The 13,758-nt window shown below is 33.3% G+C and overlaps 1 protein-coding gene across 1 annotated transcript; it reads right to left on the bottom strand.

The window, feature by feature from the left end:
* Positions 1-983: 983 nt before the first annotated feature.
* On the bottom strand, positions 984-13,537 carry LOC133190560 (DNA-directed RNA polymerases I, II, and III subunit RPABC1). Its single transcript, XM_061326255.1, has 7 exons — positions 13,401-13,537; positions 9,370-9,458; positions 7,593-7,654; positions 6,541-6,761; positions 4,566-4,624; positions 3,190-3,268; positions 984-1,586 (listed from the first exon to the last, which is right to left on the bottom strand). The coding sequence occupies exons 1-7, from the start codon at positions 13,455-13,457 to the stop codon at positions 1,521-1,523; spliced, it is 633 nt and encodes a 210-aa protein (XP_061182239.1). The 5' UTR covers positions 13,458-13,537; the 3' UTR covers positions 984-1,520.
* Between the last annotated feature and the right edge of the window lie 221 nt (positions 13,538-13,758).

Genomic DNA, 13,758 nt, shown 5'->3' with positions numbered 1-13,758 from the left:
TGTGAACGCTGTATTGTACTTAGTTCCGCAAGCTCAAACTTCAAAATTGGATCTACTTACCGGTATTTGCATGGCGATTGTGGACAATTAATCTAATTTGTTTGTGTAATATTTTGGACTAATTATTTGAATCAAGGAGGACATACATGTACATAAAAGGGAAACAGAAATCAGTCTATCAATGTTTTGAAGCTGCATGACAGTGCCTTTATATTATAATCAACAAAGACCCACTCTAACACCAGAATCCCTGACCCAGGGGCCATGAAATTCACAATTTTGGAAGAAGCACCCTTCTCATCATAACTGTACTTAGTTAGTTTGTTTAATACCCAGGAGCAGAGAAGATTTTCAAAGAAATAATGCAATTTTACTGTATGATCTATATAGTCTTGCCCTAGCACCAGAACCCCTGACCCTGGGGCCATGAATTTCACAATTTTGGTAGAGGACTCAATCCTTATTACAATCATGCCAACAGTCTGACTGCTTGATATCCAGGAGTAAAGATTTTTAAAGATTGCATTAATCTTGATGGCTTTAGCCCCACCCCTCAGGCCCTGGGGGGAGGGGGCAGGGACTAGGACATTCAAAATTTTTGTTCCCCTTTACCCATAGATGCTACATGCCAAAATTGGTTGAAACTGGTTCAGCGGTTTTAGAGAAGAAGCTGAAAATGTTCAAATGTTAAGGGACGACACACAACCCATGACGCACGACGTCGGACAAAAACAGATAGCCTGAGTGGCTCAGGTGACCTAATAAAAGAGAGATGCAGGGCACTGCAACATAATAAAAAAGCAAAAACTGTAAACACATTGCAAAGCAGATAGTGAGAATTTTCTGTCCAGTTGATAAGATCAAGAATTCAGCACTGAAAAAAAAAGTATTTCATCAGTGACTGAATCTGAATTTGCACAGAAGTTTTTGACAAATGAGACATGTGTGTCAGTTGATCCCATGGCAGAAAAAGAAATCAAAGCTTCTTATATTACGTACATTTACTTTAATGTCCTGAATTCATATTCCTTTTATTGTGCTTGATGCGTGCATGAATACAATAGTACTGCCACATAAAATTATAGTGAAGAACATGAATTTGGATTAGGTACTGAGATTATGTTTTATCAGTCATATCACTTGTTTAATAGCAAGTGTTGCTTTGTCTTTGAACACACTCTACAAGTTAAACTTGACAATGGAAAATGTTGAATTCCTGACACGACAGTTGATAATGCACATTAAGGCTACCTGAATAATCCAGGTGCCAAAAATACAATTTGGCTTAATGAAATGCTCATGAACAGAAAATTGTATATGAACAATTATCATTCTTTTATATCTCTGAATGTTCATATGCACTGTTTCTTCACACTAATAAAAATCCTTCAACAAGACTTTACTGCAGTAAAAAAAATATATGTAAAAGAGTATTTCAAAAATGTCCTCATGAAGCATCATAACTATTCTGATTGACCAAGTCCTATTCTCATGTTGTTCTCTTTTAAAATTCCTCTGTTTCATACCACTAAGCGATAGCTCACATATCTCCCTGCAGTCTCTGAATTTCTGATGATCTTTACAACCTAAATTAAGAAAATTACAAGTAGGACATTAACAAGAGGCCCAAGGGCCTTGAATCACTCTTCTGATAAACTGTACAACCTATCACTTCTATTTGAAGCCTCTAAGTATCCTGTATATTTAGATAAACCCTTGAAATTCCAATTTACAATCTGAGAACCAAAGATGATTCTTGTTTGTTTGTTTGTATGTTGTTTAACGTCCCTCTCGAGAATTTTTCACTCATATGGAGACGCCACCACTTGCCGGTGGAAAGCTGCAAATTTTGTCCTATACTCGGCACTTACGGCCATTGAGCAGTGAGGGATCTTTTTCGTGCCAGTACCTCCTGCGACACGGGACCTCGGTTTATATGGTCTCATCCAAAGGACCGGTCTCCACGTCCCACAGTGGGATTCGAAGCCGCGACGTAAGGATCAACTCCTTACTCCACGACTCTAGAGCAGACGCTCTAACCACTGCGCCACGCGGGCGACCCAAGATGATTCTAAGCCAATTAGTCCCTGAGAGTTGGTCATGGTGACCTGCTTATCACTTGTCATTCAGTGAGGACCCAACAACTAAGTTTGATGATTCTAAGCCAATTAATACCTAAAATATCTTTTAAAATTATAACCATAAAATTTTATAAGTAGGTCAAAGTGACCTACTTTTCAGTTGTTGTATTCCAAGGACCCAAGATGCATCACTGACAAAGTTGGATGATTCTAAGCCAATAAGTACCCAAAATATTTAATTAAAGCCATAAATTTTCAAAAGTAGGTCATGGTGTCCTACTTTTCAGTTGTTGTACTCCGAGGACCTAAGATACATCAACTGACAAAGTTTGATGATCATAGGCCTTAAATTGTTCAAAATATGCCTCTAAAACATTTTGAAAAAGAATGGCCACAAAATTTAAAAAGTAGGTCACTGTGACCTACTTTTCAGTCATCATGAAATGCAGTCCTTAGATGCATCAACTGACAAGATTTGATGATCCTAGTCCTTATAGTAAGCAAAATATCAACATTTTAATAAAATGTAATTTTTGGTCAACTTTGAAGTGACCTTGAGACCAAGCCCTTTGCCCCAGGGTAAATCCCCGTGCAAATTTTAATCTACAACATATCATCATCCTTTTGTTTAAGTTTGGTGATAATCTGCCCAGTGGTTCTTGAGAAGAAGATTTTTTAGCAACCAGTGCTTTTGTTTCTATTTTCCTAATTATCTCCCCTTGTTTAAGGGTCACAACCCTAGTTTTAGTATAAAAGTGAGCCCTTGGGCCAAGGATACCCTGTGACAAATTTGACAATACATGTAATTGGCCAAGAGGTTCTTGAGTTATGGCCCATATTCTAAAAAGTTTACGCACACCGCACAAATGGCCAGAGCATTAGCTCTTTGAGCCTTTGACTCAGAAGAGCTAAAAAGCTATTTCATTTTTGTTCCTAAATTGACTGAACACAATAATAACATATAAATGGTGATGGAACTTACATATACACTTGTCATTTACATAATGAAAAAAGAATGTATTCTGTCATCAGGCAGCTAACAAATTTGTAAAATAAAATCTACATGTAACATCTTGACATTTCAAAAAAAGTTACAAAAGATATTTACATGTCCTCTTTTTAAACCAAAGTATCGAGCTACAGGATCACCTTGCTGTATTCTGGGTAACTGTGATTCTTTCAATTTGCTAGTTTTGCCATTAAGGATTATAAATACATGTGTACAATATACTATTAATTGAAATAGGCCCATTAGCCAGAATGCTCACCTGAGTTGCTATGTAAAACTTCACATTATTGTGGCCCCACCCTACTCCAAAAGTCATGAATAAACTTGAATCTACACTAGCGGATATAATCAAAATAGACCATAGTCCAAAATAGAATCAACAAAGAAATTTCAAGTTTATATTTCAATCTTCAGTTGTCACTTAGGCACGGACAAAATTGTTTATTGTTTAAAATGCTTCAAAAACCCAAACTTTCAAGACCGAGGTGGCATTCCATTTCATCCATCAATACTAACTGTACTGGTACAGGTAGGACTTTAAAAATTATTGCAATAATCATTACCCCTGTCTTCAAAACTGAAAAAGCATGTGGCAATCAGAGTTCTCAATGATATATTTGCTGTAATATGTATTAATCAAGGACCATTGGTTGTAAAAGATTGGTGAGGATGCATAGTAAGAGATATGAACATTAAATGGAACTCTACAATGATTTTTATGCAGGTATAAAAGATAAATCTGCACTGAATGTGAGGTCTGTAAAATGAAAAAAATTAAAAATATAAAATGAAATCCGACAGCTCTCCACAATTTTTTTTAAAAAAATCTGGATAAGAATCTAGGGTGTTTTTTTTTATTATGGTCTATATAAACTGTAAAAACTAATTAAGTCTATTGAATTTGTGAAACTTTAGATCATGCCTTACAGCAATTATCCAGGGATCAGTACCAGAAGTCTCTGACAAGACTCTAGCTCTGCTGGTTTTTACTTCACAAAGGTAAAGAACCACTTTGACTTAAAACTAAGACAACAGCTATAAATAAAAAAATTGTCCTTGATTTAGTCTCTTTTTGTGTCAAATTTAACTGGACAAAAACTGTAGAAGAAGTAGCTTTTTGAAAGATTTTCTCAGAAATTTCTGTTTTTATTAACCATGGCAACATTGTTTATTCTGTAAAATATCTTTAAACTGAGTACCTAAATAGCAGTTTTACCAACTTCTCATTTGACAGTTAATTGGTTAACATGGTACTCGTTGACAACACTACTTTTAACACATGAATTGAAACAGAAAGATTTTTTTTTAAATTGGGATACTTAAACTTTGACAAGTATTCAGGGTTATAATAACTAAATTACTTGTCTCTACACCACCTTGTGACTTAATTATTTGTCACAATTAGTCAGTTAACCAGTTAACATTTGCCATCACTTAATTTATGCATTGAGAATCTCAACTAATAAGAAGGATACTATCTGGCCAACAGTTCAGCCTTTTCTTCAGGTGTCATCACAACATGTTCAGGAACAAGCTACAATGGAATATCAAGGTAGATCAAACAAACAAAAGCGAAACAGCCTGCAAGGTCTTTTTGTGTAAAGGATGTTTTCACTATTTCAAAAGAATTGACCTATAGGAGAGAACAATTTCCTGTAAGAAGTCACTGAAGTAAAATTCAATGTTCATTAGTTATTAACTAATGTATATATATATATATCTTTAAATTTTTCAAATTTGTATATTGAACCTAACATTTATTATTTACAACTTAAAAATTAACCTTCAAAGTTGGCCAAAACAGCATTTTGTCCATTAAAGCACCGATTTTTGCATGAATTTTGGCCTAGAAGTTCTTCAGGGCAGGCCTGCCCCTAAATAAAAATATGATATTTTGATAGGTTGTGATGAAAGGAATAATTTAAGAAAAGAATTTTTTAGGGGCACCCCTGCCCTAGGGTCAAAATTCACAAAAAAACTTCAAAAAATAAGGAAACCTGTTTTTAAAAACCTTGTTTGCATTTATACACACTATTTCCAAATCCAGAATCGCTAGATCGGAAAAACAGCTGGGTATATACACCAAATATACTTTTTTTGAGTCATGGTTCAAATCCACCTGGTGCCACACTTTTAAATTCTTGTCTTTTTATAGACTATTTTATTTTTTATAGGGTCTTGTGTATTTTTTTCAATTATCTATCTTTTTTGCCTGTTCATTCTTGATATAAAAGACACTAAAGAGAAAGCAAATCATAAATTCCACTGTAATTAAAACATAGTCAAGCGGAATTATACCTCAGTATAGCACACTTTTTTCGAGGACAAGAATTATTCACTCTGTGTTACTCAATACAGATATTCTCGCCTGCGATGAGCATGATTTATATTCCTTAGAATTTAATTAATTAAGTGTATTACATTGCTCTTATTCCGTCTGTACTACTAGTTCTTGTCTGCATTATTGCGCTGGAAAGTGTATGTACTGCTTATATTATCTGAACTTAAAAAATATATTTAAGGAATAACTGTCTAATTTTTTGGATTCATGATGTGATCAATCGAGTGGCTTGCGTGATAATTTGCATAAACGCCGAAGGTCATCATTATGAGCCACTAATACAATTATCACGCAAGCCAATCGATTGATCATCGTCATGAATCAAAAAAATCTGACAGTTATATTCCTTGTAATTTACATGGTCCTGATTCTGCAAATTCCCGTGCTAATAGCCCCGCTTCTGTCTCTATTTGTCCAGCCCCACACGTGATTTTTTTTTTAAATCGCGCCTATCAATGAACCAGTAGATTTATGTAGAAATAAAGTATTTTTACAATTTGTAATTTTATCTCGGACAAAGAAATTGGAAATGTAAATATTTAGAAATACATACATGTACCGAGTCAATAAATTTCAGATCTAAAGTTTTCAAACAGTATAGGATAACATATCAGTATCTACATTCCCTTGGATTTAATTTTTATAATTTGTATACATTAATGGCATGTTTTATTATATCAAAGGAGATTTTGTTGTAAAATAAACACACATCAAGAAAAAATACGAATATAGACATTACCATTATTTACAATGAAAAGTAAGGGGGAAATAAAATCAAATAACATTCTGAGATAAAAAACTGAAAGTGTGTTGACAATATAATCATGCTTCATAGTAAATGTCTATCAGTATGGAAAGGTTCTGCCTATCTTTATACATACTGTACTAAAATGAAAATGAATTATTACATGTATGTAGCCTAAATTCATTGACCATAATGAAACTGACATGCTTTTTGTAAAGGTTAAAACCAATCCCTGTCCTATAGGTCCAAGCTCCAATTATAAAGAAGTGATCCTTACCAATTAAAATTTGTAATTACAGCTGCTTAATTAACCATGCATATTTAATCCACATTAGATTTAAATATACAAACCACTGGTATTTACCATGTGTTCTGTAATATTGATGAGAAGCTCGGCTTCCAGGAATTGTTCCAGTATGTACTTTGGTGCCATGTCGGTGAGGGATTGTTTGGCAGACGGTGTCATCTTATTTTGTACAATAATGATTGCCCGTGTGATATTTTCCTCCTGCATCCTTTGACAGTATGTCTTAATTGTCTTTATACCCACATTTGGTTCTTCAGGAAAAAACACAAACATCTGGTCTGTGGCAGTATGGAGTTAGAAAGGAAATAATTAGTGGAGCAGGCAGTATTGAACTGTTAGCTCTTGTACTTAATATACTTTACCAGTATGCTTACAAATCAGTGTTTGAAATAACCATGCACCCGACCGCCCAAGCTTGATGCATAAATTTTGCTGCAGGCGATTAAATTTGCTTGCATTAATTGATGCCCAAGGTAGATATGGTAAAATTTCCATTATTTGAAATTTTACATTTCCATTATTTGAAATTTTACATTAAATCTGTCACAAATTAACTACTTGCACTGGTAGCGATGTGTAACAAGCCAAGTGGCAGAACTTGTAAAACTATACATCAGAAACTTAAGCTGACTGTATGATTCCTAGTCATAGAAGAGGTGAGAGAAATCTTTGGAACAACTTATAGAATTGCAACTTGCCATCTGTTTGTAAAACAGACAATGTAACAACTTAATATATATATATATATATATATATATATATATATATATATATATATATATATATATATATATATATATATATATATATATATATATATATATATATATATACAGTTCTTATATGTAATAAAAATAATTTTTGGGGAAAAAAAATCAGACTACTCAGACTAGTAAATCTTTAGCAGGGCTGACATGCAGCTTTTATCAGTAGTCAGCCCTGCATGTCGAGCTTATTTTAAGTTGAGTTTCAAACACTGTTACAAATACAGACAAATTTCTTAGACAATTACATATCTATTGCATACAGAGTTTCTAACAATGTCATACATACCAGTATGAAGAAACCTAAATTATGAAGTAATCACTTGACTAGGAAACTATACATACCTGTTGGGTCATCATTATGAGCCACTAATACAATAAGATCACTTCTAGATGGCTTCCTTTCACTGAAAAATATACAGAAGGTCATAATGTTAATTAGAGTCACCATTCTCACATATGCAAATGTAGATAAATGAAACCCATCATTATGATTAATAAATGGCCCAGTTGTTCTTGAGAGGATAATTTAAAAAAAAAATCCCAACTTTTATTATGACAAGTTTCTATCCCTAGTGTGTCTCAACCCTTGCCTGTTGGTATTATTTGAACAAAATTGATTCTATATTGTATGCATGAAGGTGCTAATATATTGATAAGACTGTGGCTCTGTTGTGCTTGAGAAGAAAATTTCAAGATTTTCCTTTTATATTACTATAAAAATCTAACTCTCAAATCAATGTGATTAATTAAAGCTTTGATCTTTCAAGATTTCATTTCTATATATTCTTATATAAAACTTAAATCTCCTATTTGGCTTATCATAGAAGGAGAGACTAAATAGTGTAAATTTGAATTCACACCACAGTCTAAGGGGGCATTCATGTAAATCTTGTAATTTTTGATTTTGTAGTTCTTGGAAAGAAGACTTGTAATTGACCAACTTTTCACCATTTCTAATTATCTCCCCTAAAAAGAGGATATAGTTCTTCATTTGAATAAAAATCTGAATATTCTTTAGCAAATGATGCTTTGTGGCAAATTTGGTAGACAGGAGGCCCAAGGCCATAATGGTCACCTGAGTTATTTATTATCATAGGTGAATAATCAAAGGGGAATAACTTCTCTCAAAGTAAAGTAAAAACAATGGAGCCCCATCCTAGCACAAGGACCTGACCTAGCGGTTATGTATTTCTCAAATCTGATAAAAACATCCTTGCTCATTACAAGTATGTACTTGGTTTGCTTACTAAATGCCTACAGACTTAGATTTTAAAAAAAATTAATGCATTTTCACAATAATTATATGATAAGTAGAGCCCTGTCCTAATACCAAGACCCCTGACCCTGGGACCATGAATTTCACAATTTACATTGAGGCACCCTTGCTCATCATAATCATGCACTTAGTATGGCTGCTATATACCCAGGTGCAGAGGAGAAGATTTTAAAGAATTAGTAATGCATTTTTACTATATGATCAATATAAATTTTCACCAGAATCCCTGACCCTGGGGACATGAATTTTAGAAGAGCCAACCTTGCTTATTATAACAATGCACTTAGTTTTCCTGTCAATAATGCATAATGAGACAAAAAGAGTTTTAAGAGTTTTATGCATTTTTATATTAATGATTAATGCTATAGAGTCACATTGAAGTAGAGGCACACTTGCTTATCATAACCATACACCTAGTTGGCTTAATATCCAGGAACAGCAAAGAATATCAAAGAAGGAATGCATTTTCACTATATGATAAATTCAGCCCTCCCTAACATTGTAATCATGAGCATGAGAGGGTGAATATGTGAAATTGTGGTGGGGGGAGGGGAGGGGTACTGCCTAAAAAAATCTGTGATTTTCTGATTTAAACAGATGTGTACAAATCTTTGAATCATTGAAAGACTTCATGTTGGTGGAAAAAGGATGGGAAAGGGGGGGGGGGCTGCTAATAAAGCAGAAGGATTTCGCACACACCATTCTCTATCTGGATTCAAGTTTAAGTCAAAATTTACAAGGATAGTTGATGTAACTGTTTATATACTTTTAAAGTTTATAACCAAAATAATCTTTGTGAAAAATTCTCTCTGGACAAAAATTAGACCACTCAACTATAAGTACCTTGGTCTGTCCCCAAATTGGCCTTTGAACTCTTCTAAAGTTTGATCCAACTCATCTTGGGTAACCAAGTAACCTCTATCATGACAAAGCTGTAAAAAATTAAACTTTAATGTCAGATTAAAATGTTACAATTCATGTCCATAATGGTTTCCATATATTTTTATCAGCATATCGTATAACTAGTACTTCTTGCCCAAGTTTTCCTCCATACTTTGAAGCTTATTTTCAGGTTTTACTAGGCGATTCAAAATCCCTGCTTTCAGAAATGAGACTGGGCATAGCAATTGACAAGAGCAGACGTTTTTAACACAACTCAAACTTCTTTTCCACTGTTCATATGTATGTTTAATATCTAATGACCAGAGTCCACCTATTCAGGGTACAGTGTATTAAAGTTTATTTTATTCATTATTATTAGTTATATGGTTTGCCGGTTTTATTCCTGACTTTGTTCTATATTTTTGTTCGTAAGTTAGATTCAAAGTGGTATTTGCTCATGTAATGTACAGTTGAACTTCAGTATCTTGAACACGAATGGATATGTCAAAGTGATATTCAAGTCCCAACTATTTTTACCCTGGATATCTCAAATCCTTGGAAATTTCAAAGTTTTTTCTTGGCCCAACCAGTTTGAAATAATGAGTTTTGACTGTATATATATATCATAAGTAAAAGTATCAGTGTATGAGTATATGTATAATGTAGATATAGTAATAAAGTAATACATGAGTTACTAAGTTAATGAGTGAACGTAAAAGTTCAGTAAAGGGAAGTAGTCAAGTGTATATAGAAGTACAGTGTATATTCTGAGTAAGGAAAATGCAGTAAAATGCACCTTAGTAAATGTACAGTAAAAATGTGCAAGTATGAGCAAAGTGAATTATGCTTGTATATATCTAACTTTGATTTATATTATAGGTCCCATTGAGCTCCATGTAAGGACTTATGTGTTGAGTGCCATTCTAGACCACTGAACGGGCGTGTTTGTAAAAAAAAATGTAAATAAAGAACTCTACGAGGGTTGTTCGAAAAGTTCGTGGACTACTGTCATAACTTTTTAACTCAACGTCATATTATATCCAAATTTGGAAGAATTATTTCAACAGTAAATTCAAATGATGTGTATCAAAAAATTTTAAAATATCGTGGTTTGTTTCAAACTTATTTAGACTTAAAAAATGCGAAAATCAGATCAAGATTATTTAATTTACAATCAAGACACTAAATAATGTCTGAAGTAATATCTTCTGTAAAGTGATACAAAAACAGAAAAATTCAACATGTTCAAATTAATAGAATTGCTTCGTCATTTCTGATTCCAAATTATGACTTAATTGTCTGCTTTGTTGAAAAGAAATCAGTTTCAGAAGATAGGCAATCCTCATTGAAAAAGGCAAAAAAGATGACGTCGTAGAACATCACGGGGCAGCAGTTAACCATACAATTTTGTGTTGTGCTCTGGAAAACTCCAGAAAAAAATCTGAAAATGCCAGAGAAAGTAGGAAATATGTTGAAAGCGATCCATGCATTTGCGTGTACTTGGTACAAGTGGTATTTGAATGATAGACTACTCTGCTTAGACAATGGTGATCTGTGAGAAAACGGATTATCTGTAAAAATCTTATCAAAAACATTGAAAAATTAGGAACGTCATGCTAGGAGTTTGGCGCTTCACAGATGCTGATCTTGTGAAAGCACACTTATGCAGTGAAAAAAATATAACATTGACAAACAAAATGATGCTGCTGGAACAATTGTTAGCAAAATAGATTTCAAGTGATAGAGAAATGTTTTAATGAGTGCATTGGTATTGGGCAATACCGTGTGAAATGTATAGAGATAGTATTTTTGAGAACCTCATGTCGGTATGTTTTTGACGTTACAGTGTTGTTGAGTTTGCTCCGTGGCTACAAAATGTGTTGATTTTAAAATTAAATAACATGAATTCTATTAAATCACATTGAATGAAACTTCACACTTAAACAAAATAAATATTTTAACATATGATAATTTGCTCATTTTAAATTTCTTGAAGATAGTATAACGAAGATTGGCATAGTCCACGAACTTTCCGAACAACCCTCGTATTTTAACAAAAATGACTTGTGTTATTGGAAGCCGCAAGCCATCCTGTGTCAATAAAAATGCTATAACCACACACTACAAGTAACAATACTTGTTCCTAAAAAAAAAGAATTACTCCATAGTGGTTATTTACACAAGTATATGTACCTATTCCAGTGTCCTTGAGGAATGCTCTAAACAATGATGTTCATGTTTGCCTTTTTTTACTCTTTCCTAGATAAATAAATTGTTCATTTTCTTCAAAAAGATCTAAATCTAAATACAAAGGCCTTAACAGTCACCTGAGTATGATACAACACTGTAAAGGATCCACAGGAGTATAAAAGAAAACAAAATTAATTGATAGATGAAGCTATGTTGCCCAAAAACAAGAGAAATAGGGATCAATAGAATAATTAGTCTAGAACTTGGTATCACATCTTTAGAACTCGGTATCCAATTTTCAAGTTATTTACTTGCCTATATTTACCCCCATTTGTCACTTTCACCATGTAAACCAAACAAAACAATAGTGCTTGAGCACTATTGGCAAACCCATCTCATTCCCTCTAATACTTGCCTCACTTGCTCTTTGTAGAACATTTAATGAACAAAAGATAAGGTATTTTTGTCTCATTTTCATTTATCTATTATTTACAAGTCTACCTGAGCTTTAAAAACTATGAAAGAAATTTTTGTATTATATGTTATAAAAATTATTGTATAAATCTCTCATTCAATTGACCTTACAATTGCAGAATTATCATACCTGAACAGTAAAGGGGAGTCTTTGTAGAGCCCTGCCTAACACCAGGACACTTGACCAAGTGGTCCAGAATTTCACAAATCTGGTAAAATTACCCTTGCTTATTACATCTTTATACTCTTTTTCCTTCCTATATGCCCAGGAGCAGAGCAGATTTTCAAAAAAAAAATAATGCATTTCACTATATGTTCAACACAGCCCCATCTCAATTCCTATTACATGTACCAGAATCCTTCACCCAGGAACCATGTAATTCACAAGCACAATTGTTTATCATAACTATGCACTTAGTTTTTCTGCTAAATACCTGGGATAAGAGAAGGTTTTCAAAGAATTAATGTATTGTCATATATGTAATCAATTGAGCCTGCCTTAATAAACACCAGAACCCCTAACCCAGGGGCCCTCAAATTCACAATCTTGAAAGATTTTGAGGGTTTCCAATGATGACCAAAACAAAAACTCAGGATGTTTTAAATACTGAAATTCTATCCATTCTTCATTCATAAAAGATTTTGAGGGTTTCCAACGATGACCAAAACAAAAACTCAGGATGTTTTAAATACTGAAATTCTATCCATACTTCATTCATAAAAAAAACAAGTTACATGTATAATTACGGATGACAGTATAATAGTAAATGAAAATCATGCAAATTATATAGTACATATATTATTATATGTATATTTACTACTCACATCAATAATTATAACTTTTTGATGAATGAAATATGGATGGAATCTCAATCATTACTTTCAATTTTCAATAATTGTCCATTAAAACAGGGACCTGATTAAAAACAGTTCACACTGCTCATTTTCGAAGGACATTTTGGATATTAAATTAATATTTAGCAAGTGACTACCATCTTATTTTATCAGAGGGAATGTATAAAAACACTTATATGGAAAAAAAATTGCCAGAAATCAAATATCTTTCAAGTTTCAAAGCTGGGACATTTTTCTTTGATAAATGGGAAAAATACTTTTTTTTTTTTTTTTTTAGAAAGGCAATGCTTTATCACTAAACTACAAAATACAACTGCAGAAAACCCTACAGGCATAATTTTAAATTTTGGTCTGGCATTGCTCACATAGGAAAACACACAAAACATTATCTGAAACCAGGGACCTATATACTAATATAGTATTTAGTATATAGGTCCCTGCTGAAACCGAGTGCCTATGCAGATGTGAGTTACCTGCATTATTGTTTTTCGAATACGCCATAATTTGTAGGTTTCTTGTTCGTCGTCCATAATTGAAATTAACTATACATGTACTCTGAAGCAGTTTTACCCAGCTCTTTTTTTTTCTCTCTCTACTGCACTCGATTTCTGACCACATGCAATGCAATATGTCGAGAAGAGTCAGTGGCGTATTTAGTTTCGTAAATACTTAGGAATATTGATAAGATTTATTTTAAGTGGATAGTTGTCACTCAAACATTGTAAATAGAATGCTTAATATTGTCAAAACTGTATTACAGTAGAATTTAAGGGGGGGAAGCCGACTAATTAACCTAGTCCCCGTCCCTATTCTGTTCCTAATACACGCTTC

Source organism: Saccostrea echinata, unplaced genomic scaffold (genome assembly GCF_033153115.1).
Source record: "Saccostrea echinata isolate AGI-Se365-2 ecotype Australia unplaced genomic scaffold, CSIRO_AGI_Sech_v1 ptg000022l, whole genome shotgun sequence".
NCBI classification, from domain to species: domain Eukaryota; kingdom Metazoa; phylum Mollusca; class Bivalvia; order Ostreida; family Ostreidae; genus Saccostrea; species Saccostrea echinata.
The sequence above is the reverse complement of the archived record's forward strand: the minus strand, read 5'-3'. Positions and strand labels throughout refer to the sequence as shown.

Bases quoted from the DNA above. Each gene is read 5' to 3' on its own strand.
- LOC133190560 (XM_061326255.1), bottom strand. From the start codon at position 13,457: ATGGACGACGAACAAGAAACCTACAAATTATGGCGTATTCGAAAAACA. The intron at 9,459-13,400 runs GTAACTCACATC...AATTTTTTACAG, and splicing joins TTCGAAAAACAATAATGCAG to CTTTGTCATGATAGAGGTTA. The intron at 4,625-6,540 runs GTAAATACCAGT...ATTCCATTGTAG, and splicing joins TCAATATTACAGAACACATG to CTTGTTCCTGAACATGTTGT.